Genomic DNA, 27,049 nt, shown 5'->3' with positions numbered 1-27,049 from the left:
ACCGCGCGCGAGGCTGCAGAGAAATCGAACGAGCATTTTGATGAGAGAGAGAGAGAGAGAGAGGGAAAAAAAAAGGAAGAGGAACCGATGAACTTGGCCCACCACACACACAAACAAGGTGGCCCAAGGCACAGAAGCCCACACATAAGAGGAAACGATCGGGATGGGCCCTCGGCCAGCGTGTGGCCCCTCACCGCCCGGGCCCACGAGACAGACATCCCTCTCGGTCTCGGTCCGTCGCCGTCCCATTCCCCCGTTCCGGTCCGGTTCCAAGTCCAGCCGTCCATCTCCTGTTCGTCCTCCCTCACCCCCGTGACTTGCCACGCGGTCCGCGGGTCCCACCGCCCGCCCCCTCACACAGTCTCACCGAGACCGCGCACGTCTAGAAGGAGGAGCGCAGCAGAGGAGAGGCCACGGCGGCGGGACCACGCCCCAGCCTCCTGCACGCGCCGGCCACCAACCCGCATCTGGTCCGCTCCGGTCCCCACGTCCAGTGACAAGCAGCCACGAGCCAGCCAGCGCAGGAGAAAAAAGAGAAGGGGAAAAGGGCAAAAAAAAAAAATCCCGTGCGCGCGGCGTGCTGTGCCTGCGCTGCTGCTCCGCGCCGGTGCCCGGCCCCACCGCCAGGATGGCCCACCCGTCGTTCACGCGTCCGGTCCAGGGCCGCTGCTGGTCCCACGCGGGGCCCACGGGGGGGTAGATTCGATTCGCCGGGTGCGGGCCCCACCGGTCAATTCCTTCCGTACCGGGGCTCTGTTCCGCTCGCGTGCCCGGAGTCGGGGTCGGGGGCGGGGGCGACCGGATCGCGGTGGAGGGCGTGGCTCGGCTCGGCTCGGCTCGGCCGGCGGCAGCTCGGCTCTCTCCCGTTCCGGCCTCCAGTCTCGCTGGCACTGGCTTGCTGGAGTACTGTTGGGTGGACGCGGTCCACGGGCGGGGTGCGGGGGCACGGGAACGGATCACGAGATCGTGCACCGCAGCGCCCAGCCGCTTTTTCGGGGCGGTTTTAAAACGCCGGGGCTCCATTTCGAGGCTGAAAAGCGGAAAAGCGCCGGCTGGCTGAACCAAAAAGCCCAGCAAAGGATGCGGTTATCGGTTTTAAAATGCTTCATCATCAAGGTGAATTTCAGTGTGTTCAAACCATGACCGGCGGGGGCTTGCTGGCTGGACTCACCAACAACAATCAAGATGGACCAATTTTTACCAAAAAAAAAACAGAATTGAGAGGATTCTTTTAGGGAACCAATACTATACAAATTAAATGATTCTATGTTTCGAGCGAATTTACAAACAATAATCACAGATCTACAAACCTACGGAATATATTTTTTTTCGTAATATTATGGCTTTAATATGGCGATAAGTGCATTCAATATTCACCATATAGCACACCGTCACAAAACCAAGCAGGTATGTGTTAAAATTTATGCAATTTGACCATCTATGTGGTTAGAGCTTAATCTATCTAGAATGTGATTAGAAAACTTAACACGACACAAGAATCCAATGTCTTCACTTTTCCACGTTAAAGTCGCATAGTTACATGACTTGTAGAGAAGCAAGCAAATGGGTGAACGAGTCGTATAATGCAAAGCAATTGTCCATGAGAACCCTTCTATTTTGGATGTGAATAGATTTGAGCATTTTGGACCACTGGATCAACATCTGATGCCCTGTATTCCCCCTTCCCATCTACAACTCTAACTCCCTTCTATCTTCCATCATTGCACTCAATCTTGTTCACATCAACTCTCCACCGCTACCGCTCGACACCCATCTCCATATCGCATTCCACCATCCCACTGCCTCGCTATCGCCATCCTTGGCAGCAACAAACTCCCACCGGCCATGACATGTCGTAGCGTACCTTCTCACAAGTAGTTGCCCTTCTTGCTGGGCTAGGCTTGAGCAAAGCTTGGCTAGGACGGGAAAAAATTGGGTTGATTTTGGGCTTAGAATTCGTACCCACTGCCATCCCAAGGATAACTCTGGACTGGTTTGAAGTGGGCATGGGCTTCCCTTTCTTTCTTAGTCAAGACATAAATAAAATCAATTATCGGGGTCGGATCGTTTTTTCGAGCTTGTGTTCCTTCGCCTAGGCCCAACACCAATAGCATGCTAATAATCGGGCCAGGCCAAGGCAAAAAATACACTAGTCTAAGTTGGGCCATCTTTCCACAACTCTCATCTTTCCGGTATATACATCTTCCTAGTCAGCTCCAATACTAGAGTAAGATCCCCTTTTGTTAGTACCGTCCAATCAACCGTCCACCATCACTGCGGTAGGCGGTATCCCTACCGCCTCGCCATCCTTTTCACCGCCAGCGAGCCAACGACCTCTCTCGTCATCCCTTCATGGAGCGAGTGCTAGAGATCTCAAAACCATAGACCTTGTTGGAAATAATGAAGCATGAGGAGTATAGCACGAATCTCATCACCAAACATGAGGTAAGGGTGGGTACGGTCATAGTTTTATGGTCTAGTGGTCAACCAATCTCCATCTCCTTGTCGTGACCGGTAAATTTGGTCTAGTGGTCAACCAATCTCCATCTCCTTGTCACGACCGGTAAATTTGTGCCACGTTGTCACCTCCATCCATATGGTCAACGACAATTGTAGCCCAACTATTGGCCCTCAACCATATCTCCCTTCACCAATAAAAACATGAGCTTGGTGGAGAAGAAACAGAAAAAAAAAACTATTTCTAGTCGCAGTTGTTGGTCTACCGGTCCATGGACCCAGCTTAGGAGAAAAATCCATTGCCTAACTACCTTTCTATAGTCCAACACAATCGAACGCCGACAACCTCACTCAACGTGCTTGCATGGATCAAATGCTAGAAATATCCAAATCTTATACCTTGCTGGAAATGAAGCATGAGGAGTATGACACGAATCTCATCACTAATTGTGAGGTGAAGGTACGGTTGTAGTTTCTGTTCAATCAATCTCCATCCTTTTTGTTGTGACTCGTCAACAATTTGTACCTTATTGTCGCCTTGATCCCCATGGTCAACGACGATTTTACCCAGCTATTAGCCTTCCAAACATATCTACCCTTAAATACATATCATAAATCAATCTTGTCCTCCGTCACTATCATAACCGATGATATTCTTATCACACCACCTACCACTACCAGGTTATATAGCTGATGAGGTAGAGAGGAAATCGAAGCACATTCGTAAAAATCTATCTCGAACTTAAATGTCATGGCTTTATGATTGGTTCACTTGTCGTTTTCTCTATGTGTAGCTTGGTTGCAGTTTCTTGTTGACTCATTAGACATGTCATATAAACAACTCCTAATCTATGCATAATAACAAGATTTTCCCTTCACCAATAAAAACCTGAGCTTGTTGGATAAGAAACGGAAAAGACTCCATTTTTAGCCGCAGCAGTTGGGTCTACCGGTCCATGGACCCGGCTCAGGGCCAAAAGCCGTTGCCTTCTCTACCACCACCTCTGTCCCTCTCCCCTCGCTTTCGTCTCGTCTCGTCTCCTCCCTCGCGCATGCTCCAAAAAGCAGCTACTCCTCCCCTCCCCTGCTCTGCTTTCCCCTCCCCGCCTAGGGTTTCCCACCCCCATGCCTCTCCCGGAACCCTAGCCGTCTCCTCCCCGCCGCTGCAGCCGTCTCCGGCCATGGCCGCCGCCGCCGGCGCCGGGGCCGGGGCCACCGACTACTCCTTCGCGGCGGAGTACGACGGCCCGCCGCTCCCCTACTCGCTCCCGCGCGCCATCCCGCTCGACCTCTCCCGCATCCCGCTCGCCGCGCTCTCCTCCTCGCCGCCGGCCTCCCCCTCCGCCTCCTCGTCCCCGCTCCCCGTCGTCCGCCCGCTCACCCCGTCCTCCTTCTGCTCCGCTATCCACGGGCACGCCCACCCCGCGCCACGCTCCGCCGCCCCCGCCCCCGCTGCGGGGGGAGCGGTGGTGGACTCCCCCACCTCCGTCATCGAGAACCACCACGCCGCGGCGCACCACTCCGCCGAGCTCCCATCCTCCCCCACCGACGACGAGGGCGCCGGCGACGGCGACGGCGGGCCCCAGGCGCTGCCGCCGAAGCCCCGCCACCAGACCGCGGTCACCTTTGCCGAGACCAGCGGCTCACTCCTCCAATCCTCTGACGACGAGGGCGAGTACGAGGATGAGGATGAGGAGGAGGACGACGATGCCACCGCAGGGGAGGCCCGGCCCCGCGCTGCTGCCGGCCAGTCGAGCGGCTCCCTCTCCCCGGCGCACTGGAGGGGCGGCAGGTCCCGCGGCTGCTACAGGTGCGGGAAGGGGGGCGGCTTCTGGGGCCGCGACAAGGAGTCGTGCCTCGCCTGCGGGGCGCGGTACTGCGCGGGGTGCGTGCTCCGGGCGATGGGCTCCATGCCGGAGGGGCGCAAGTGCCTGGACTGCATCGGCCGGCCCGTGGCCGAGTCCAGACGGGACGCGCTGGGGCGAGGCTCGCGCGTGCTCCGGCGGCTCCTCAGCGCGGCGGAGGTGGAGCTGGTCATGAGGAGCGAGCGGGAGTGCGTGGCGAACCAGCTGCGGGCGGACGACGTGTACGTCAACGGGTCAAGGCTGTCGCCGGAGGAGCTCGTGGTGCTGCAGGGGTGCCCGTGCCCGCCGTCCAGGCTCCGGCCTGGGTTCTATTGGTACGACAAGGTGTCCGGCTTCTGGGGGAAGGTAGGTGACTTGTGGGGATCTGAATTTTCCTTTGCTCATCCGAAACATCTACTAGCTGTTTGTGATGCAATAAGTACTGTAACTGAATTGGTTGTGATTCGTGTCAATTTTGTTAGTCTTAATAGTAGAAATAGGGACATTACGCCTGCAATGTGGAGATATGAAGTGTGGATTGCTTCTTTTTTTAGGTATTATGTTTGGTAAACTCTTTGCAGGACAGCTTATGTCATTGATTGTAGCCCAGTTCAATAGATTTATATTATGAGTTGGAATCATGGTGCCTACTCTGAAACTTTGGATGTGTAGTACTGTTGAATGGATATGCTGGAATATTTAGTTTGACTTTGATGGGGCTCTGTCTGATGAATCAGCTTAGTTGGGTGTTATATCATGGTCCGAATGATCTCATTGTCCTATGAATCATAGTGGATAGTGTGCTGTCTAAATCAGGAGAATCTGATATTTTTGGTTCTGCACAAGGTTGCACATCAAGGTTGGCATGTCTGTGATATTACAAGTGGAGTTGTTAGACACAATCTTTTTGGACACGTTAACTGAGATTTAGTCATGATATATACAACACGGTTTTGGTCTCTGTTTCCAGGTTTGGGTAGGCTTGTGAATTTGGTAAAAAAATGATTATAATCGTGACTTTTTTGCCCTTCTTGTGCCATTTCACAATCTCGTTAATAATCAAGTTGCTGCATTATGAATTTTGCTTGACTCTTCTTACAAATCCTGTGATAATTTGTCCTTGACAAATCTGACAAGAAACTTCTTGTTGAAAATGTTTTAGGAGGGACACAAGCCCCATTGCATAATCAGCGCTAATCTCAATGTTGGAGGTTCGCTAGATCAAAAAGCAAGCAATGGAAACACCGGGATATTGATTAATGGACGAGAGATTACAAAATCTGAACTGCAAATGCTTAAGGTTTGGAATCATATGCTAACTGCCTCATCTTGAGATATGCTGTTTGTTTTTTTTAAGAAAAATGTTTGATATTAGTTGGCTGGAGTACAATGTGCTGGGAAACCTCATTTTTGGGTGAATGCTGATGGGACTTACCAAGAGGAAGGCCAAAAAACTGTTAAAGGGAAGATCTGGGATAAGGTAATGTTCTTCTTATGTAGAAGCCTTGTATTTTTTTTGAGGGAAACTAACTAACTTTGAAACTAACTTTCTCACCAGCCTATAGTGAAGCTTCTTAGTCCTGTCCTGTCATTGCCAACACCTAACAAAGCCGCTAATCAATGTGGTGGAGAAGCTGTTCACATGGTAAATCGACCCATTCCTGACTACCTGGAGCAAAGGACAGTCCAGAAGCTTTTGTTGGTTGGGTCAGGGGCAAGCACCATACTCAAACAGGTACAATGTTTATGTACATCTGCTAAATTAACGTGCATGGATGTATAAGTTTATCAGCTGCAGTAAGATTACCATCTGAGATATGCTTTGCACATAAATAATGTTTAGTGTTCTGCACCCCACGAATTTACAATGTTGGTGTGGCAATTCATATTGAATCTATTGAATATATCAGGCCAAGTTCTTGTACAAGAACAAACCATTTTCTGCGGATGAGCGTGAAGATCTGAAACTTATCATACAAAGCAACATATACAACTACCTTGGTATATTACTTGAAGGCCGTGAGCGGTTTGAAGATGAAGATTTAGCTGATAGAAGAAGAAACAGTCAGCGTGACACTTCTAGCTCTGGTATGACCAATTTGTTGCAGCTTTAATACACTCGAGAGTTTCAGGAAACTCCAATTTTTTTCCTTTTTGTAAAGCAATGCAACTAAAGGAAACATTTTTTTTTCTCGGACGACAAAAGGAAACATTTCTATGTTTGCAACTCTGCCTGATACAAGTGAGTTTCTGTATGTTCTCTGCAGGCTGTGGTGAATCTGGGTCCTGTGATGAAGTTACTGAATACTCCCTTATTCCACGCTTGAAAGCATTCTCTGATTGGATTCTTAAGGCAATGGCTTTAGGTAATCTTGAAGACATCTTCCCTGCAGCTAGTCGTGAATATGCACCACTTGTTGAGGAACTATGGAAAGATCGTGCTATTCAAGCCACATATAAACGAAGAAGTGAACTGCCATTCCTTCCACCTGCTGCCAATTATTTTCTTGACAAGGTATTATCTGCAAATGGCAATCCTTTTTTCTTTGGTTATATAGAATTGTTTTAAGTGGTGATCTGGATAGTGCAAATCGTGATTGCTCATTCTTCAACCTTGTTTGGAATGGCCAGGCTGTTGATATTTCTCGAACAGAATATGAGCTCTCTGATATGGATATACTGTATGCTGATGGGATTACATCCTCGGATGGGCTAGCATCAACAGAATTCTCTTTCCCACATATGTCTTTGGGTGGACAAGGTGCTGACGAGCCTGATCCACAGGACACCTTGCTAAGGTCAGTTCTGTCACTCTGAAGGCAATTGTAGTATGCTATAGTGCTGTATTACTCTTTCTACAGATTCATGATTATATTGTCACTCGGTGTTATCTAGACTAGACCCCTCTTAAACGTGAATAAACTCTTTTTTTTAATGTATGGGCATGGTGCAGTTTCATGTAGAGTCACTTAGGATGAAAACTCACATGCATGCTTATTAAACCTTATATTCTAGATTTCAAATCCTGACTTCTGTCAGGAATCGCGATAGCTCTAATAAAATAAAGCAACCTTTCCATTTGTTTTCAGGTACCAGCTAATCAGAATAAACAGCAGAGGTTTGCATGAGAACTGCAAATGGCTGCAAATGTTTGATGATGTGAGGCTTGTTATCTTCTGTGTTGCTGCTAGTGACTATGATGAGTACTATGAGGATGCCAATGGTACCATTGTCAACAAGATGATAGAGAGCAGACAGCTATTTGAGAGCATCGCCCTTCATCCAACGTTTGAGCAAATGGGTTTCCTCCTACTCCTCACCAAGTTTGATCTCCTAGAGCAGAAGATTAGCAGCTCCCCGCTAACCTCATGCCATTGGTTCGACGACTTCACTCCCCTGATCAGCAGCAGCCTGCTCAACGGCAGCAGCAGGAGCACCCGCAGCGGCAGCCAGACCAGCTCGACGCTGCCCCAGATGGCTGCACACTACATGGCGACGAAGTTCAAGAGGCTGTTCGACTCCCTCACCGGGCGGAAGCTCTACGTGTCGTATGTGAACACGCTGGACCAGGAGTCGATCCGGTCGGCGATCCGCTATGGCCGGGAGATCATCAAGTGGGAGGAAGAGAAGCCCGTGTTCGGCGCGAGTGAGACTGTTTACAGCGAGGAGCCAAGCTCCTTCACCCATTGACCTGATCCCCCACACACCTTTCGGTGTGTGCAGAGAAGAGTTGTAAATATCTGTGCATTTCCTCCAGCCCCTTTCTTAGAGTTGTACTCCCATTCCTTTTGTTCGTAGCTGATCATCGGCTTTTGTATGGCTGTTAGTTGTTTCGCAAGTAGAATGATGAGGTGCGAGAAGACCGGCCCATTCCGATTCTTGTAAATTGTATTACAAGTTGCTTGCATTTGATTTGATGCATTTGGCTGGCGCAAGTCCCATTGCTGAGATGTTTTTGCTGGAGATGCATCCTCCGTCGTTGAGACGCATCATCTTCAATTGCTCTAGAGAATAACCTGTGCGAGTGCGAACACATCTTGGATGCCACCATTTGAAAATTACACAAATGGTTATGAAATATTCAGAAAAAAGATGTTGGATGAAACATGACATCACCAAGCAGTTGTCGGTGGATGCAGATTGTTCCTCAAAATTTAGCACTGGTTTCAGATTCCGATTTGCGTGGATGAAGGTTTTTTGTAAACAATTTTTGGGGTTCCCGTTAACATTCGAGTTGCGTTTTAGGCAATTGTCGACAGCACTCGTTGCTCCGCGTGCGCGGCCAGTGCTACGAAAATGTCCATGCCTCTGGTCATTGTTCGTTGAACAGCGTTGCACATGGAGCGCAAGAAATGGGGGGAAGCGAACAACCACAAGCCACAATTCACAAGCCACAAACATTTACAACAACCATCGCGGGCAATTATTTCGCCTGTACAGATGGTCACGACCGGCCGGGGTCGCCGGAACGCGGGCGCGGACGGCGGCGGCCAGCGTGGGGACCCGGCCGCCAGCTCAGCTGGGCGAGAACCGGTCTAGCAGCAGGTAGAGCGTGGTGTCGGACATGGCGCCGCCGCACCTCCCGACGTCCCCGTCCCCGGCCGCGGCGGCTCCCTGCACCGCCGAGGTCGTCGTCTTCTCTCCTCCGAGCTTCCTCTGCCGCTGCCGCGGGCCGCCGTGGCCGGCCGCCGCCGCCTGCCACGTCCCCTGCACCGCCGCGGCGAGCTCGCCGACGCCGAGCCACAGGTTGGCCAGGCTGGGCGCCGCCGTCGAAGACATGGAGATCGGGCGGGGTACTGATGATCTGAGCTGAATTCGGCTGGTGGGGCTCCGGAAAAAAGGACACTTGGTCAGTTGGTCTGGATGATGAGTGAGTGAGTGAGTAGCTTGGGCCCTGGCCCTGCCGTTATATAGCGCGCCAGGCCCAGCCGAGCCGAACGGATCAGGCTTCTAGATGTCGGCGTCGATGGCCGGCCACGACAGCGGCAGCGAAACGGCCGGCGCGCCCCGCCAGCCACGCCGAGCCCGCGGTTTCGCTTGCCTCGCCGGTGTCGCCGTCGATCGACCGGAAGCCGGAACCGGGCCGGCTCGATCACCCAGCTGCCAGCCCGGCACTGGCAAAACGCGTGCCGCGGTCGTCGTATTCGTCGTCGCTCTTATCGCGACGCGCGACGACGACGTGGCAGTGTGACTGAGGAAGATGATGAACCTTCCAGCTCCGCCGTCGCCGTCGCGATGGAGACATGCTTTGACGCGGAGGTGCTGAAGCTAACCTTAATAACCGGAGCAGTGAGTAATCTCCAGCCACCGTGCGCGCCCGTGGTATTCCTCCTCCTCCTCGTTTCGGCCGCCGCCGCCGTCGTCTTCTTCTCGAAGCATCTCTGACACGGCCGGCCGGACAGCGAGACAGATGGATGGCTGGGGATCGGTTTCGTCTCGAGTTGTTGGGCCAATTCTACGGGCCTCCGCTCGGACCAGCCGGTATTGGGCCGCCAAGTGTAATATCTGTTCTTATCAGTTTAATATTATTATTTATTAGTTTAATATTATTATTTGATATATGCTATATGGTAGCTTGCTGCCTGGGCTCTCAAGCGTCGCCCTGGCGTTGCACTATAGTTTGGGCCTGGCGCAGCCCAACCAAAGCTAGTTTTATTGTTTTGTTTGATTCAATTCAATTCCATTCAAAAAACAAAGATAAGCTTCTTCTCAAAGCCTCAACAAAAACCGAAAGTTAACTTTATTTTCCAGGAAAAAGTACGATCATGTTTGCATTGGTGCGTGCTCTTTTTTTTTCTCTCGTTTTTTTTTTCAAGTATTGAAAGTAGTTACACTTATTTGGTTGAATTCTCACTACAACCACTATGCTACCTGTTACTATGTTGCCCTGTTTGGTACAACGGTGGGGAGAAGCGCTTCTCAAATAATCTATACAAACATAGAAAAAGCGCTCCCTGAAAAGTGGGTTTGATACACATGGAAGTGGTAGGGAGAAACACGTCTGAAAAGTGGGTTTGATACTCGGTACGTGTACAAATGAAAGTGGTAAGGAGAAACACGATTATAACGATTATAAGAAGCTGAAAAAACCGTATCGTTTGGCTGTTAGTTTTAGTTTATTTTGGCTACAAGCAGTACAAGCAGGACCAAGCCAGCATTTGTTATTTGTACGTTTACAGGGGCAAGAACTTGGCAGCCATGGTGACGGTGTTCCTTCTGGTATGCTGTTGTTGTTCGTTCCACGATGATCGCAATACCGACCTGTGGATGGGCTGTTTCGTCGTGTCGAAGTTCTTCTTTGGGCCGAGTACAAGGGCCTCCGGTTCCTGCTGGGCCACGATCCCTCTGAACGGCCTAGACCCCGTGACTCGTCGAGTTCGCAAACCGACGACGTGGCCCGCTATATCCCTCGGATTCACAAACAAAACAAAAAAGAAAAAACCCGTGGCCTTTTACTCGTGCATGCATCTCGTGGCCTTTTAGCCAAGGGAAAGTATAGTATCTGTTTGATGCTTTCATCTCCTTTGGATTTGGATTAGTATTTGATACTGGAGACACGCATTATCTTTGATTTAGAAAAAATTGCATTTCTTTTGAAAAAAAAAAACAGTCACGAGCCCATGTTTGAGACATCTATGCGTGGGCCAACTAGTAAAAAGCCCAATAGAGCCGTGGCTCCATTGTGTGGTTACATTACATATATGGTCTAAAAAAAAGACGACGAAGATAAGATTAGCACGGGCTTTGGTTTGATCGATCGGAAGATTAGGCTTACAAGCCAGTTAATTAGCAAGAAACAATGCGGGGGTACTTCATCGTTTCATAAGCACTTGAGCAGGGTTAGCTCGTTGGCCGCCGGCGGCGACGACGACTCGAACTCGACGCCGACGCGCTGATGCTCCACCTGCCACCCCTGCCTCCCCAGGCTCATCTCCAGGCTCGGCGGCGGGGCATGACTCGCCACCACCCTGACGGTCATCATGCCACCGTCGTTGCCGTAATCCTGCTGGAGCGGCGGCCACTCCGAGCTCGACACCGTGTCGTCGCCGCTGCTGCTCGTGTTGTTCGGCGACGGCCGGTGGAAGCCGCCGCTTCCTGCGTAGTCGCGGGGTGTTGGCGCCTGGGGTGATGATACTTTCTCCCGAGCCTCCGCCCCCGCGAGATGGTGAAGAGCAACGGCACCTTGTCCGTGATTATTATCTTGTCCTCCTACCTTCAATCCCTGCGTGCATATTATTATGAATTATGAAATTACTTTTTATAATGAATATAGTTTCAAGTGAATATCACAAATCTTGCATTTAAAATCTGTGTGGGTTTTTAGTTACATTGAAGGTCGTCAAACCTAAAAAGTTTTGGTGCTGGAGCTGGATACAAACCTAAAATAAAAACAACTTATATTTGTGGATTACTATAACATAGGTTGGCTAGAGATTATTCAAGCTTCTAATTAAGTTAGTGCTACTTGTACTAATTAGGTTTGTACTTTGACATGGTTCTAGATAAAGAGGTTAATTTGTACTTGGAGTATATAACTAGTAGCAACATTCAAGATGTCCTCTTTGCCTCCAAGAAGGACGACGACGAAGAGGACAGATAAATGCATGCAGCGCCGGCATTGAATCACTTGCACTTGCAGCACCTGATCTGAATAAAACCGTACACCGCCTCCGATCAATAGATCCATGATCCATCTATCGGGCATGCACAGGGATTGAATGGTGTGCATGCAGTCGTGATCCGAATAAATCCCTTGCTTTGCAATTTGTTTTTAAGATGCTGCCAATGCAAGTGGAGAGAGTATTAGCACTACCTGGCTTTGCTCCGTCGCCGTCGTCATCAAGAGGCGGTCAGCTGCAGGCCGCAGGCGGCATGGCCATGGCTGCAGCGCCAGTTCATCGCTGCAGCAAGAAAAAAATTATCGCTTTTATGATGTTAACTAACAAGGCCGGTATCGGTAATAACAAAATTAAAACATGGATGCTTTGAAAAAGTTTACTCCTAAACCCTAAGATTGGAAGGGCATCTAGCTGTGTTGGGGCCGGCCGGCCGGCCGGGGACACGCATCTGAATCCTGGAACGCATCCATCCATCGACCAGTCCCTGCGGCGGTGGCGCTGCCAAGTGGCTTGTCCATTCAAGGGCGGGGGCGGCAGGGCTTGCTAGCTTTTGCCGCCGCGGTCAAGGCCGATGGAGTCGCCCTTGTCGTCTAGTGCCCGTCGCACGCGAGATTCCACCGCCACCGGCGCAACGCCGGTAGGGCCGGCCACCGCCAGCAGAGGGACGACAATTCATCGGTATGCATGCATGGATCTGATCTCTGAAACATGTCGATCCATCTCTACCTGAATGCCTGCCTGATCAGCTAGCAGCAGAGCCAGCTACAACAACAACACACTACTATAGGAGCTAGCTTGCTGCTACCAACACTGATCTCGATCTGATGCTATAGCATGCAGCAGCAGTGAGGGATGGGAGGGGGGCCTTCTCGATCAAGAGGCATCAAGCATGGACGCGTGCAGAGGAACACTGGCACTGTTGCAGGGTTAGGCCCGGGAGGAAGGAGAGAGTCTTCCTGTGCATCATGACCCTTCCTGAACTGCATGCACTGCCACTACAGTGTCCGCATGCATGCCACAAACCTCTTGCTGCCTTTTCTTCCAGCTTGTGTGTCCCCCCGGGCCTCGTGGGTGAGCTAGCTGCTACAATTTTATCTGATGTTGTTTTGGTTCACTCACACAGCCTACAATTTTTATGCTGCTCCCATGCTCTCTCTCTCTCTCTACTGCACCAGAGTTTGAAATGAGGGGCATGTTGAAAACGGATGCAACATGCTAGGAGGAAGGTATTGTTTCAGACCACAAGTAGGAAACGCCACTCACACCAGCTGCCTAGGCATGCGTGCTTTTCCTCACATAGATGCTACCGAAGTAAAAGGAATAGAGAGAGTGAGAGAGAGAGATGCTGATGATGAGTGAGGTCGATGACAAAATGTGATGGGGATTTTCATTTCAAGCTGAAAAGGAGGTCATGATCGACCGAGAGGCCGCAGCTGGCCAAAGGCTGCGCACGGCTGCATAGGGATCAGAGAAGCATGCACGCACGGCAAACTGTCATGCTTTTAATTTGGCTGCTGCAATTCAGTTTAATTACTTAGCACTTGTCAGAGAGATGGATCAAAACTTCCTGGTTTCAATTTTTATAGGAATTTTCTGTAAGATATATAATCATGTATATCCGTCCGTTCAAAAGAAAAGGCAAGATAATCATATATATATATATATATATATATATATATATATATATATATATATATATATATATATATCCAAGCACATACTTTTAGCATATATTCTTAAGGGCCTATTTGGAACATAGGAATTTGTGGCATGATTGAATTTTTCATGGAATAAAATTAGGGAGAAGCTAGCTAGCTTAAAGGATGAGGAATGTCTCTTTTTGTAAAGGATGTTCCCTTGTTTTTGTGAATCGTAAAACACGTGAGGCTACATGATGCTTGTTCTTAATTACCCTTTATTTCCTTGGACTTAGAAGCTGGTAAATACTACTCCATCCGTCCTAAATTATAGATCCTTTTGACTTTTCTAAGTTTATGGATGTTTGTATGCACCGTTAAAAATTCTAAGACCTTAGTCTAGAGGACACAGCTAGAACCCTGGATCATATACAGTCCAAAAACCGACCGCCATCGATCGACTAAGATAATGCAGTCAAATAATTCATCTAGATCCTGCCGCCATCACACTTTACTAGTTTCCATATCACACAAGGGCATGCATCCATATGCATAAGTACGTAAAAAATGTAATGAAGATCACAGTGACTTGAATGCACTCACACAGAACGTCCACATGAACCCTCCAAATGCAGAGTTCGTTGCTGAATGCAGACATGCAGACACAAATTAACAATGAAAAAACCCTCCAAATACTCGCATACAGACCCTATTTATACTTTACCGATTGTCGGTACTAGAATAGAGTATAGTCTGATAAGAATTAAGAAATGGAGTGTGCAAACCTAGAAGGAGTGTTGTTGTTGAAGATAGTGGTGGTGTTGACTGCATAGTTGTTGAAGACATCAAAGCCATCCACTTCACCAGCACTACCTCTTCTTCTCAGAAAGACCATGTCTCTGGCCTGGCCATGGCCTGCAAAACACATGATACATGCATGTGTCTCATCACATTGCAAACTACATGCACACACACACATGTATGGATCACATACAGTGCTATGGCACAAAGTGAGATCTATGGCTGTGCTTTGTGGGACTTCTTCAGTGGGTGCACATCCCATGCAGCATGCCAATAATTTACCACTGTTTGTGACATGACCTTGAATAGATCAACAACTCCATGGCCATGGGCAGTGCCAGGACATGAGGATCTAGGCAATATGTGTGTGTGTGTGTGTGTGTTAGTTTTTACCTGCAATGCATGATCTGTCTGTGCCCTTCACTGTTCTGTACATCTGCAGGAAAGAAAGATACACATGTGTTAAGATTGGCATGTTTACTCCCTATGTGCCATATGGTTTAGTCTTGGAGCATGTGTAATGAATATAATTAATTAGCCATGTATATTTAAATCAGTTAGAGGAAAAAAAAGGACATCAGGTAATCCCTCTGACCCAAAGTACTATTCGTTTTGACTTTTCTAAATACATAAACTTTACTATGTATCTAGAGATAATATATATCTAGGTGCATACATGCCATAGGCTATGTACCTAGAAAACTCAAAATGAATAGTAATTTGGGACCGATGGAGTACTTGATATCAGCTAGCAACAAGAATCTAAGGTATATCTCAAATAGGATATGTCACGCATCTTTTAAATTTTGCCTAATTGGGTAATCAGAGACTACTTACTATCAGTGAAAGTGTTGGTGTGGATAGACATGTTATAAATGCTGGTAATAAAAGAGAGAAGCCTTGCCTGCAGGTGGCTCTTGACATGGGCAAGTGTAAGATCCTTCACGTTCATCATTTCCAATACTGACTTTGGTGTTGCTCCTAGAAGATGCGGCAAAAACAAATCAAGGAAGTTTCAGTATCAAGAGAATGCATAGAGGAAGAATCAAATAGAATAAACTCAGCTTGCATAAACCATGTGTTAATTGCATAGTAGTATATTTTATTACGAATGAGTTGGAAGGTATGTACATAATTAAAGATCAATCGCGATGAAACCTTCTCGGAACAGAAATGTAAGAAAATATTATTAGAAGAGCTAACTTATGCTACAAAATTGCCCTTTAAATCCCTAAACATAGACGTAGCTCGAAGAAAATAAAAGCTTGATCCCTGAATTATCATTAGCAATTCGATCATCGCCGGAGAAACTCAAAGTAGAAAAATATAGGTAGAAATATCAAAAGTACATTTGTTAACCTTTTTTCGGAAAAAAAACATCAAGAACAGTTTTTAAGCACCGACAAATCGTGAACAACGTAAATTCAAGAAAATTAGCAGCAAAGGCAAGATCAACAATCCCATCAAAGAATTCAAGTACATATGCATGGGCACCCGTGTTAGTTGTGCTCTACTTGAACATACTCTCATGGCCGCCGAGGAGCTCGACGGCGTGCACGAAGTGCGCGTGCAGCGCGGTGGTCCACCGCATCCGCGGAGCCCTGGCGCTCCTCCTCCCGCCGCCGCCGCCGCCCGAGCTCTTCTTGAGCCCGTGCGCCGTCTGGTTCGGCTGGTGCAGCCGCTGCTGAACCTGATGGACGCCGCCGTGCCGCTGCGCCGCCGCGTCGTCCGTCTTCGCCGCCGCCGGCGCCGCCGTGTCGAGCTCGAGCCCTAGCAGCAGCCTCGGCTCCGCCGCCTGCATCTCGCCGGCGGCCGCTGCTGGCGACGGAGGGCTGATGTGGAGGGAGAGATCAGGAGTTGCTGTCGTCGCCGTCACCCTGCTAGTCGTGGTGCTCATCGCGCAGGAGTGGAATGGATCTTGTTGCAGACACGACGAGCTCGATCGAGCTCGACTTGTTGGCTGTTCCAAGGAGGAAGAAAAGCTGCTGAAAAGAGGTCGCTGAATTGAGTGAGTGATTAGGTCATGAGTACGAGCGTGTGTGACTGGCCTGGTGTGGAGAGATAGAGGTGAAGAGAAGAGGGAGAGGCTACATGTATAGGAGATAGAGAGAGAAGATGATGCTGTATCCTACTAGTAGTACTGTAAAGGCAGGGATGGTGAGAGAGAGAGGGAGGGAGAGAGAGAGAGGGTGGGAGAGAGAGAGAGAGAGAGAGAGAGAGAGAGAGAGAGAGAGATGGGATTGGCATTTGGCAGTGTCGTCCAAACCTCCCAGGTAGGGGAATAAAATGATGAGAGAGAAAGAAGAGGGAGAGATGTGCAGTTAAAGAAATCAGAGGAATAATGCCTAGAGAGAGAAGGGGGAGAGGTAGTAGGATGGGGCTCATCAGGTTGCCTGGAATGGGAAAGGGGAGACAGAGAGCGGTTGGAGTGTGACACGCTCTAACGGATCGATCTGACTGCGAGCGGCTGAGCGCCATGCGTCTCACTGTGCAGTATTCATTTCCCGTTTGGCCTCGCACCGTCAGCAATGAAGGTTAAATGGTCTTGATTTTTTTTACAGAGGTCCTGATGCTATACTATGAAATATGAATCATGAATTTGTTTGTGTTCCAATGTTATACATGCGTTGAAATAAAAGTACAAGTAAATTACCGACATTTTATCGTAAGGTTCTTGGCAGATCAAGAAAATCAGGCAGTAGAATGTTCTTGCCGATATTGTTTCCCTTGTGGAGTAAAACCTCTCGAGTTGCTTTCGAGATGTGGATTGGGTTCATCTTGTTTGGCAGCTGAACTAACCTTCAGAGACACTGGACTTGCATTGTTCTGCAAGCAAGTAACATAGAGACATAGGTACTCCCTCCGTCCCAAAATAAATACACTTCTAGAATTTAGGTGGAGAGATCAATATTATTAAAAAATTACATATATACTCTTATAAAGATGTAATCATTTCACTTTGGGAGGAGAGAGTTGAAAAATACAACTAGAGTTAGGTAGTCCCATTCCTAAATGTGCACTTATTTTGAAACAAATTTTGAACTCTAAAAATGCACTTATTATGAGACGAAGGGAGTACTTGAGTAGTGTTGCAATAATCAACTGATTGTTGTGATCGACCAAAAGGCTAGCATAATACGTGCAAATTAAGAATGAAAAAGGGAAAGAAGCGAAGTTCTTTCATATTCTAGATCTCCATCAATCTACCCAACAACCATATAGTAACACATAGCTGCATCACTAATTTGTGCCCTAATCAAAACTGTAGCAGACAAATACATTCATGCTAGGAAGTGATCCTAGCTCAACTGGTTAGAGTGGGAGGTGTGGTAATGCACTCTAACCATCTAGGTTCAAATCCCTTCTGGCTTAAATTTGAGTGCATATTTATTCTTCTTAATGAAAAATCACCTAGCTCCTCGCAGATTGATCTAAATCTATTTTTTCAAATACATTCATGCTGATCGAGCTGCCTGACATGCAGAGCATGGAGTAGCGCTCCAACAGACAGTAGTAGACTGCTACCAGTAAAGTGGAATTGATGAGCTGCATGGACGCGAGTTTTTACAACCTGCATGCTAGCAGCAGCAACTGCTAGCCTGCAACTGCAATGCAGAGCAGTTGGATCAGAGATGGGACTTGGGGGCGTGTCAATCTATTGCACACAGTGGGAGCTGTCTGAGACGGCAGGAGAGCTAGGGATCGAAGTGGGCTTTGACGTGAGAGGTAAATTATTGAGCCAGAAAAAGGGGTTGGTGCAGGAACCGAGAAGATCCAACGAACGAACGAACATGAAAGGGCACAACAACAACGAGAAGAAACATCGCCCGTGGAGATCGGAGACGGCCGGGCACGTCTGTCCATGGATTGCTGTGTGGAGTACTTGGAATTTGCAGGTGCTTGAGCTGATCGATGCATCGGTAACCTTAACTTGTTCAGAACTCTACTTTTCCTACTTGATCATTGAGTTCACTCACTTAAGCATGTATCTACTTCTACCATTCATGTACGTAGTTAAATAGCAGCAGAAGGGAAAAATGCTACAAGAAAGCATTGTGCAACAACCTAAAACAGTGTGATTTGATCTTGTGCCTATACCTATAAAAAGTTGGATAAATTTTGATGCACAAAAAAAATAAATGACAGCATAGCCTGTGCAGCCCTGCAAACGAGCATGGGAGTTCAACTTTCTTGGGACATAGTCGTCCTGCATGGCTGCATGTCATGATGGCAAAAGTGGTTGCTTCTCTCTCTCTCTCCCCCCATCCCTCCCTCCCTCCCTCCCTCTCTCTAACTCATTGGAACAACTTTCTCCCTCTCACTCATTCCTCTCTGGCTAAACTCCCTTCAGCAGCTCAGCTGAATGCTTCGGCATCTTCTGACTACGACCTTGAGTGGAAGGCACTACTCCACTTCGAGTTTTCTTTTTCCATTTTAGGTGTAGCTAGGAAGAACATCACCATGAGGTGTGCACTAAAATTAAATGTGTTCATTATTATACTACTGTTTCTTCCCGGTTATTCTTAGCACACAGTACTACTATCCTTGATTCCTTGGCTACATGCCAGCCTAATTTGGCTGACGGTGTCACACCAGCATGAATTTTCCTGACGGATTTTTAATACTTGTGGCCGACGGCTTTTATCCGTCATGAAAAATTCGAGTTTCCGGCAGTGATAAGGAAGCAAACCCAGATAGCTACCTTTCAAGGAATGAATTTGCCGACAGTATCTTTCTAGATCTCATTCTTCCGAGTACGACAGTGATGCCATTTGGAATATATTTTAGCTCGCGCGCTAACTGTGATTGCATTTTGTGGGACAGGAGCATGCAATGATTTAGAGAGGAATATAATATTCCACATGATTGAATAATGGAGGGATTTAATATATATATATATATATGCTTGGCTATATATGATCCACCCAACATCAGTTACATTGCTAGGACATGTGGAATGGTCTCCTGAATGGGCCATTGACACACTCTTTGACAAAATTGCACCCACACACTTGCAAATTGATTGTAGTTACTTTTTTTAAAAAAAATCTACATTTATACATGTATCATTAATATGTATCAATGACTCATGAGGTATAGTTGTTGCTAAAGTTCTAAAAGATTAATCGTGCCATTATCGATGTTTTGGCTATTGCTTTATTTCAGAATATCAAGTGCTCCATCTGATCGCATCGATCTATAAGCCCATTATTTGAACTTGTGCATAAGAATTAAGGAGGGGGATACAAATTAAATGATGACCCTACCCCTGTGGTCATAAATTATTGGTAGAGTTTAGATTAAGTGGCAAGTTCACTGCATCGATTAATAATAAGGTACATTTAACTGGGGCATGCATGGAGGACAAATAAAAAGTGCTGTTAATTTGTTGAGAGACTTATATTTGGTGTGTTTAGGAAAAGAATATACATATATATTTTTTAATGATCGGAGGTGTATGAGCAATATATTTAATAAAAACTGCAGTGCCATGCTAGGTTTTTTGTTGCTTCTGTAAAATTTGGGAGGAAGAAACAAACAAATCCAACAATTGGGAGTTGAGCATGGGGAGTAGCTAGCTAGGGGACAAGTTCTGAGATGCACTATGAATTTGGTGTATAATAATGTTGGTTTGATTGAAAAGGCCACTCTATCCTAGAGCTAGCTGGGGCTTTTGGTCTCTTGCATATATACAAGGAATAAAAGAAGAAAGAGATGTGCCAACCCCCAGGTCTGGTGGGACATGCAAAGTTGGAATTCATAGAGAGTGAAAGGATGAGAGAGATTAATTGGATGCTAAGCTTCACAGCAGGATAGCAAATGGAGGCAATATACTGCCAGTAGTGAAGTTGCTAGCCATGAACAAGTTAATCCTTTGGGAGCATGCAATGTCACCAGACAGGATGCTCCATCTTGCTTGGAGGCATGCTTTTGGACCCTTGCTGGTGGTGATGAATTGTCACTTTTTGATGTTTTGGATGGACGTGGATTGCCTCACAGCTGCACAATTGGAGGCTTCTGGCTCTACCTCTCTCTAGCATACACCTGGGGTCACTTTTCTTGGGTAACTAACATTAGACATGCTTATAGGAGAGGTTAGCTGGTCTTGTTGCACTAGTCAAGTATATTTTATTTGATATGTATAGACGTTGAACTATTTATATATAGTAAATTTCACATGCCTCCAACTATAGGACCTAGAAATTTCATAGGGAAAAGAAACCCTTTCACTTCAATTTTCAAAACCACCCCAAAATTGCGATAAAAGTTGTACTGATAATCTTCATAAGATTCCTATAAATATAATCATCTGGGGGTAAATCGGCAATATGACCTTATCCTAGCACTTTTGGTTCAACAACCCTAGAAATTAGGAAAGGGGAGTAAGATTGCTGCAGTAACTAGATCCCCGTAGTTAGCAGTAATAGGAGATTATTTCCTTTGAAATCAGGGGTTCATCTTGTTTCCCAGAAGCCCAAGAATCTCGATCACGGCAACGCAAAGATAAACACGAACGTCTTTGTGAGACCGTCAAGACCCAGCAAGTTCTGCAAAGAACTAAAGCCCATTAGATAGTTACTAATGACAGGCCCAACTGTTGCAGAATCCGGCCCACGATCCCCTTCCTCTATCTACAAGGCTAATAAATAAAACCCTATACCCTCACCGCCGCCACCATCTCCCCCCATTCCCCCACCTCCACCTCCTCCTCCTCCTCCTCCCATTCCCCCTCCTCCGAAACCCTAGCCATGGCGTGGCGAGGCCCCGCCACCCGGGCCGTCCTCGGCGCCGTGCGCCGCCCGGCCGCCGCACCAGCGGCCGCGGCCGCGCGACTCCGCGCCCCGCCCCCGTTCGCGGCCCCGCGCCGCCGCGTCCCGTCCGCCTTCACCACCTCCTCCGCCCCGCTCCCGTCCGCGCGGTAAGCGATCAAATGCTCCCCGCCCCCCCCCCCCCCCCCCCCCCCCCCCGTAGAGCCGTAGAGGTAGAGCCGTTCGAATGGAGCACTAGGCCGGTGATCTGACCCGGTAGATGGGATCGTCGTGTGGTTTCGTGTGCGCAGGCCTCTGGCGGCGTTGATGGGATCCCCGGTGACGGTGGCGGCGGTGATGGCGCGCCTCACGGCGCACCCGGGTGCCAGCGCGCGGGCGTGCTGCGAGCTCTCACAGGGTAAGCCTTCTTCCGCCGCACTTATTAAGATCCCTTATGCCATCTATGTTAGTAGTTGTGCTGTTGCATCATCTATTCTCACTTGCATTGCATAATCTGACACTGAAGACCGCATCTTTCATACCACTTAGGTAGATGCCGCCCTGAATTTTTGTTTCTGCAGATGGCCTGGGAAATTCACTTGGGCAAATCGATGCATGCTGTAGATGCATTTAGCCATTGAATTGTTTCATTGTTTGAAACATGTGGCTTCGGAATGGAATGTGGTTTTAGTTTAAGTGAGTCTAGTTAGGTTGTTCATTGCATGATGTTTGAATGATAGGAATTAGGATTGTAAAACCACAGTATCTAATAGAAACTCTTAGCTATTACTGTCAAAGTGGAATTTCAAGCAATGCAGGGGAGCAATTAGGGGTTATTGCAACATGTCCTTTTTTCCTACTCTTATAATAAAGTCGAGTGGAACTGATTTAAGGAGATTAAAATTGGGATTTTATAGGGAGTGGGAAAGATGGTTGATGTTGGAGGCTGCACAACTTGATGGGGACCTTGCGTCCTAGAATGATGTAGGTCCCCCTTTCCCCCTTCTCCCATTGAATCCTCAATTACACAAGTATATTTGACTAGTTGCAAGTTTAGGAGTTGTTTTGGAAAAAGAAAGTACATTTGAGTGCTGCTGTGTCTGTTAGAGCACTATTGCTGGGATGCCTTGCTCGTGTTATGATTCTTTGTGTTCTTTTTACCAGTATTCTGAAGCATGAAAAGCCTATACAGATGTAGATTTATCTATATATATCTGGCATTTAGTGTTTGTTTTTATGCTAACTTGAACTAAATTGGCTACGATGTACAACTGTTGCTTACTGTTTTTACTTGAATACACTACCTAGAGAAACATGTTTACACAATTTTGAAACTTTAGTTGATTGAGGGTACGGTTGGGCTTTGTTAGGAAATGGAAAAGATGGGTGATGCAAGGGAGGCCATTGTAGAGCCTGCCAAAGGTGCTGATTTGAAGCATGTACTCTTTTGGTAATCCTGCTTTTCTCATTCACCCTAAGCCAAAATTTTGACAGAACTGGGCCTATTCACTGTGAAACATTTCAGATTTAATGACAAATCAGAAGCATCCTGCTGTGTCAATCCCATATAATAGTCATGAAACCTATGTTTAATGTCCCATTCTTTGTTGGATATCTGTTGCTTTTTGTTTGCAAGCATTTCCTGCCAGAAAGATTATCAGTATAAAAGAAAAGAAATACTCACTGGCCTATAGCCATGGTACCAAATAGCCATGACCAAAACAAGATCAAATCAGGCCTAACTTTCAGCCAGTAGCTTCTGAAGCTGCATATCTCCTAAGCTTGCAACAGGCTTCCTTCCTCCATTCATGTTGCCCCGAAACTAGGAACAGCTCCATCGAAAATGCAATTGTTCCTGTGCTTCCAGAGTTTCAAGTGTTTTTTTTTGTTGCGAGGAGAGTTTCAAGTGTTAAGAAGAGTGTATTCAGTCTTTTATGCTGCTCCATGTTTACACTTTTGATCACCTAGCAGCACCAATCAGAAGGTCCATTGCTGGTGCCGAATGCCGGACATAGTTCCAATACTTTCAATTGTTTTTAATTCATTTATTTTCACTTGCAGTTTATTTGGGGTTAGTACTGTTTCTGCCAGTGCGGTACTTTGTCTTGATTGCTCAAATGTGGAGTAACAACCTCTTGTTCAATCACTTCCTGTGTGCCCTGATCAGTGTTTTTGTGCATTTATGTTCCATTTTTTTGTATTTCCGAGCCCTGAAGTTTTCTGATTTTTCAATTTGCAGTTCTTGCTATCTCATATCACAGTAAATTGAAATTTCCGAAGCCTTAACTTACCATAAGGTGCTATGTTGCAGGTACTTGAAGCTGTTGTGTAGATTCCATCCTTTTGAAAGGATAAAAGATGTGTCTTTGGAAAGCTATTCTGGCATTTCATCTACTGCAAAGTTAGAAGACTTCACCCAGCAATGCCTTTCCAGCCTAAGTTAGAATAGACTGAAATAAATTTTATGCTACACGGCATGGCGTGTGCCCATGGACCTATCTTTTCTTTTTGATGGTATGTGATACCATTATTACCGTCTGCTGAGATTCTTTGGGTGTCAAATTTTAGTTGACCTGAGTTAAGTGATAGTGTTACCGCTTTTGTACCCTTGCATGAGGTCTTTGCTTACTTCGCATTGTCATTTGTAGTTTCTACTTACATGCATTCATCGTTGAGGGTGCAAATCTGTGATCTGCATTCTGTCCGACAGTTGATTTGCCTGTCTCATATTGCTTACAGTCTGTTGCCCTCTGGAATGTGTCTCCAGAATTGCTCATGAATAACAAATTAGACATGAAAATTGTTACGGCACCATTTTCTTAGAGACATTCAAACGTCACACTGCCATAGATGGCAGGGTACCGGTGCTTGCTTGGAGTTCAGTTTGGCACATACAGTATAGCATTACACATGATACAGCACAGCATAGCAAGTTGAATACAGTACAATACTACACATGATACAGAACTAGGAGGGTAGGGGGATACAAGAACTTAGGCCACCAGCACAAACCTTCCATCAACCTTCCTCAGGACATGGACGACCATCGTCGTCCTCCTCGCTCCTTTCATCAGCTCGAAGATGCAGATGTGGTCCTTGCGCAGCCTGTTGTCACCGACGAACTTGATCCAGCGGCAGCAGTTGAAGCCTCTGGCACGGCTTGCATGGTAGTACCTGACATACCACTTCTTTTTCCTGTTTGGTCTCAGGAGCAGGATGTCATGGGATCTTCCCTCAAGGTGGTCTGCAGCAAATCCATGGTGGACGATCTGCATTGCAAAGACACCAACAGGTTCAGCACTGACTTCATAGTTAACGATAGAACAAAAACAAATGTAATAACAAATTGCAGTCAGGCACCAGCTACAAAGCTCACAATGCCAACTACTGATTATGTAAACCTCTCAAAAAAAATATTATGCAATTGGAAGTAACCAGTTAGGTTTGCGATGGTCCGATGGAACCTAATCAATCACTGAACTACCTAAGCAAATGCGTGTTGACCAAAGAAAACCGTATTTCCTATCAAATCCAAGAGATACACTGCACATGATTTTGCATGGAGGTGCAAATCAGTAAAGATGGAACAAAAATCCGTGCAACAATTTTTGTTGCAATCCTGGTAGTTGAATACATGAACTGACCAGCAAGTTGTTCTTGTGGCCAATATGGGTCTTCTGCAGGACAGCCACAAATGCTGGATTGCCTGGTCGAATCAACGCCAAACTGAATATTTGATCACGTTCATCACCAGTTAGGTTGCTGGCAGACCTTGAGTAGTAGTAGTAGTTGGAATCGACAAGCCTGTCGTCACTCTGCTCTTCATCGCTTATCAGCTCTTGCTTGATATGGTAGTTGCTATTTGGAGATTCAGGCTCTTTCCCTGCCAAAAAAAATGTGGCAGAGTAAAACAGATTATCGATTGCACAGATGAAAGCTGTATAATGAATGTAATAACTGAATGCATACAGCTTTAACCCAGTGCTGTCAAACCTTAAAACAACTGCCTATCAGGATACCACAATTTTGTTACTTACTTGGTTTAGTCTTGCCACTCTTCTTCTTTGAAGTAGATGCCTTGTTTGGGGATCCAATGAGGCGCATCGGCATTCTCAAATCATCAGAATCACTTAAAATGCAGTGCTCAGCTTGTTGATCCACTATGCCATCTGAGTGTTTGTGCGTACAAGGACCCTTTTTACTGGTGAAGAAACAAGGCACTTTCTCGCAGCCACTGGCGTCGAAGATCTGGACGTCAAAGGAGTAGTTGCCACTGCATGTGAAGATGAGGAGGTCGTTCTCTTGTAACTCATGTGCTCTGGCGAAATCATCCCATCCTGACATGAAGAACAACTCATCGCCATTCTCGGCAACCTCGATGAGCCATGTTTCGCCGCTGGGTGCTTTCAGGTTTAACCCTTTGGTGATCTGCCCATTTAGATTGCTCACAAACTTCTCTGGAATGCTCTAAGATAAAAACAGGAGACAGGTGTGTCATACAATTTGGTTACCTTAGAAAAATATGGTCTCAATGGCTTGATTATGTGTCTAAAATAAAGAAGTGCATGTCCAGTTAGTTACTCAAATGATCTCAGAAAATAGAGTCAGTGACTAATGCAAAGATAACTGTCATGAAAAAGAAGTTTCTATAGACTCATCCTTAGAGGGTATGACTTAAGCAAGTGTGTCCTATTGCTTATTTTCCTTTTGTGACACGTATCCAGCAACAAAACCAGCACATGTTCTCCAAATTTGCTCAAGCACAGTTAAATAACGCACAACATGAACATGAGAGCATCTAACAATTTGCCAGGACAATGGATACTCACAATGCCCTGCGCAAAATCTCCGGTCATGAACTTGAAGAAACGGACCTTGCTTGCACCCATGTGCTCCAGGTAGCAGTGTTCTTGCCACTTCCTGCAGCTCTCACACCCCTGCTGAACCATCTGCAATAATGCAAACACAGAGCATTGTCACAGCACAAATCTTGCAAAGTTTCTCTGGAAATATATTTCTCGCAAATCATTTCAAATTAAATGATGGATGGAAGGAGATGAAGGTGGAGAGAGTTCTTACCTTGCTCATCCTGCATTCTCTGATAGGCATAGTTGCTCTGTTCACCTCGATGTTAACGAGTGAGTGTTTTGATGAGGGTGAGAGGAGTTGTTACTAGTCAGTAGTTACTGTGAGATTGGACATATGCTTGGTTGGAGGCTGGTAGACGGTAGACCAACTCTGTTCATGGACATTGGTCACTCACAAGTGGGGTCACGGTACCTGATGCACTAGGGTTCTTCCTTTTCATTGTTTTGGGCGACGAACACTAGGATGTTGTTTCTCGTTTGCCTCATTCTTGGGGGAAGATAAAGTTGGCAGTAAGTGGGGTGAGCAGTGAACAAAACTTTATTTTCCTTTTGCTGATACTTACGGGGAAAATAAGACATCTGGTTTAGCTGCTGTCAGCACACAATTATTTCAACAACTAGGTTGTCTCACGATATTATTGTTTCGAACAAGAATAAGCAAAATCAGTGTAATTTCAGATACTTGACTGACAAGAGGCTGTTCGATGTTCAGACTTATATTCCTTTTTTTACACAGCGGCACTGAAGAGATCATGCTCCAAAGTCCAAATTCCACTGAACATAGGAACTACATGTGGAACAACACTTCTGAACAGAGTACAATAACTTTCACCAGAAGGGAGAACTGAACAAGGCACAAAAGCACAACTGCACAAGCCACCACCTTAGGTACCATTTGCTTAGAAACATTTACTTTACACAGGCCACACCTTGTTCTAGCAGCCATACTGCTGCATCGATAAGTTACCTTACAGGATGTTAGCAGCAGGGTAGCAGGGATAGAAGGGAAGCAAGGAATCAAAGGCAGGAAGCAAGAATTGGAGAACAGGATAACAGAATTGGACAACAGAGGTA

General features: G+C 46.7%; 4 protein-coding genes and 1 pseudogene across 7 annotated transcripts; 3 read left to right on the top strand and 2 right to left on the bottom strand.

The window, feature by feature from the left end:
- Positions 1–3,491: 3,491 nt before the first annotated feature.
- On the top strand, positions 3,492–8,236 carry LOC117848503 (extra-large guanine nucleotide-binding protein 1). Its single transcript, XM_034729934.2, has 8 exons — positions 3,492–4,667; positions 5,464–5,601; positions 5,677–5,781; positions 5,860–6,036; positions 6,212–6,389; positions 6,569–6,816; positions 6,933–7,099; positions 7,391–8,236. Exons 1-8 carry the CDS (start codon positions 3,510–3,512, stop codon positions 7,989–7,991), a joined length of 2,772 nt encoding a protein of 923 aa, XP_034585825.1. The 5' UTR covers positions 3,492–3,509; the 3' UTR covers positions 7,992–8,236.
- Positions 8,237–9,765: 1,529 nt separating this feature from the next.
- Positions 9,766–9,941, top strand: LOC117851076 (U2 spliceosomal RNA; annotated as a pseudogene).
- A 983-nt stretch (positions 9,942–10,924) lies between these two features.
- Positions 10,925–16,671, bottom strand: LOC117848504 (uncharacterized). The gene is made up of 6 exons (XM_034729935.2): positions 15,883–16,671; positions 15,263–15,339; positions 14,752–14,794; positions 14,343–14,472; positions 12,115–12,202; positions 10,925–11,523 (listed from the first exon to the last, which is right to left on the bottom strand). The coding sequence occupies exons 1-6, from the start codon at positions 16,253–16,255 to the stop codon at positions 11,122–11,124; spliced, it is 1,113 nt and encodes a 370-aa protein (XP_034585826.1). The 5' UTR covers positions 16,256–16,671; the 3' UTR covers positions 10,925–11,121.
- A 4,368-nt stretch (positions 16,672–21,039) lies between these two features.
- LOC117850802 (uncharacterized) lies at positions 21,040–23,735 on the top strand. Of its 4 annotated transcripts, XR_011897916.1 has the most exons (5): positions 21,040–21,277; positions 21,419–21,525; positions 22,025–22,091; positions 22,478–22,557; positions 23,419–23,735. XR_011897916.1 is itself a non-coding variant. In XM_034732671.2 (4 exons), exons 1-3 carry the CDS (start codon positions 21,108–21,110, stop codon positions 22,042–22,044), a joined length of 297 nt encoding a protein of 98 aa, XP_034588562.1. In that variant the 5' UTR covers positions 21,040–21,107; the 3' UTR covers positions 22,045–22,091; positions 23,419–23,735. The 4 variants fall into 4 exon arrangements, 2 of the variants coding, with proteins under 2 accessions (XP_034588562.1, XP_034588564.1); XR_004639361.2 differs by lacking the exon at positions 22,025–22,091; XM_034732671.2 differs by lacking the exon at positions 22,478–22,557.
- Positions 23,736–23,907: 172 nt separating this feature from the next.
- On the bottom strand, positions 23,908–26,903 carry LOC117850800 (B3 domain-containing protein Os12g0592300). The gene is made up of 5 exons (XM_034732667.2): positions 26,187–26,903; positions 25,937–26,056; positions 25,145–25,574; positions 24,752–24,990; positions 23,908–24,376 (listed from the first exon to the last, which is right to left on the bottom strand). The coding sequence occupies exons 1-5, from the start codon at positions 26,214–26,216 to the stop codon at positions 24,101–24,103; spliced, it is 1,095 nt and encodes a 364-aa protein (XP_034588558.1). The 5' UTR covers positions 26,217–26,903; the 3' UTR covers positions 23,908–24,100.
- Positions 26,904–27,049: the final 146 nt, after the last annotated feature.

This window comes from Setaria viridis, chromosome 3 (assembly GCF_005286985.2).
Source record: "Setaria viridis chromosome 3, Setaria_viridis_v4.0, whole genome shotgun sequence".
Taxonomy (NCBI): Eukaryota; Viridiplantae; Streptophyta; class Magnoliopsida; order Poales; family Poaceae; genus Setaria; species Setaria viridis.
This window is presented reverse-complemented; position numbering and strand designations above follow the sequence as displayed.

Excerpts from the sequence above, each read along its gene's own strand:
- LOC117848503 (XM_034729934.2), top strand. The coding sequence starts at position 3,510 with ATGCTCCAAAAAGCAGCTACTCCTCCCCTCCCCTGCTCTGCTTTCCCC. Across the intron at positions 6,037-6,211 it reads CAAGCACCATACTCAAACAG|GCCAAGTTCTTGTACAAGAA; the intron begins GTACAATGTTTA and ends TGAATATATCAG. Across the intron at positions 6,817-6,932 it reads CCAATTATTTTCTTGACAAG|GCTGTTGATATTTCTCGAAC; the intron begins GTATTATCTGCA and ends TGGAATGGCCAG.
- LOC117848504 (XM_034729935.2), bottom strand. The coding sequence starts at position 16,255 with ATGAGCACCACGACTAGCAGGGTGACGGCGACGACAGCAACTCCTGAT. Across the intron at positions 12,203-14,342 it reads AACAACAACACTCCTTCTAG|CGATGAACTGGCGCTGCAGC; the intron begins GTTTGCACACTC and ends TTCTTGCTGCAG. Across the intron at positions 11,524-12,114 it reads CGGCGACGGAGCAAAGCCAG|GGATTGAAGGTAGGAGGACA; the intron begins GTAGTGCTAATA and ends ATATGCACGCAG.
- LOC117850802 (XM_034732671.2), top strand. The coding sequence starts at position 21,108 with ATGGCGTGGCGAGGCCCCGCCACCCGGGCCGTCCTCGGCGCCGTGCGC. Across the intron at positions 21,278-21,418 it reads GCCCCGCTCCCGTCCGCGCG|GCCTCTGGCGGCGTTGATGG; the intron begins GTAAGCGATCAA and ends TCGTGTGCGCAG. Across the intron at positions 21,526-22,024 it reads GTGCTGCGAGCTCTCACAGG|GGAGTGGGAAAGATGGTTGA; the intron begins GTAAGCCTTCTT and ends GGGATTTTATAG.
- LOC117850800 (XM_034732667.2), bottom strand. The coding sequence starts at position 26,216 with ATGCCTATCAGAGAATGCAGGATGAGCAAG. Across the intron at positions 26,057-26,186 it reads GAGAATGCAGGATGAGCAAG|ATGGTTCAGCAGGGGTGTGA; the intron begins GTAAGAACTCTC and ends GCATTATTGCAG. Across the intron at positions 24,991-25,144 it reads GAGTGGCAAGACTAAACCAA|GGAAAGAGCCTGAATCTCCA; the intron begins GTAAGTAACAAA and ends TTTTTTTGGCAG.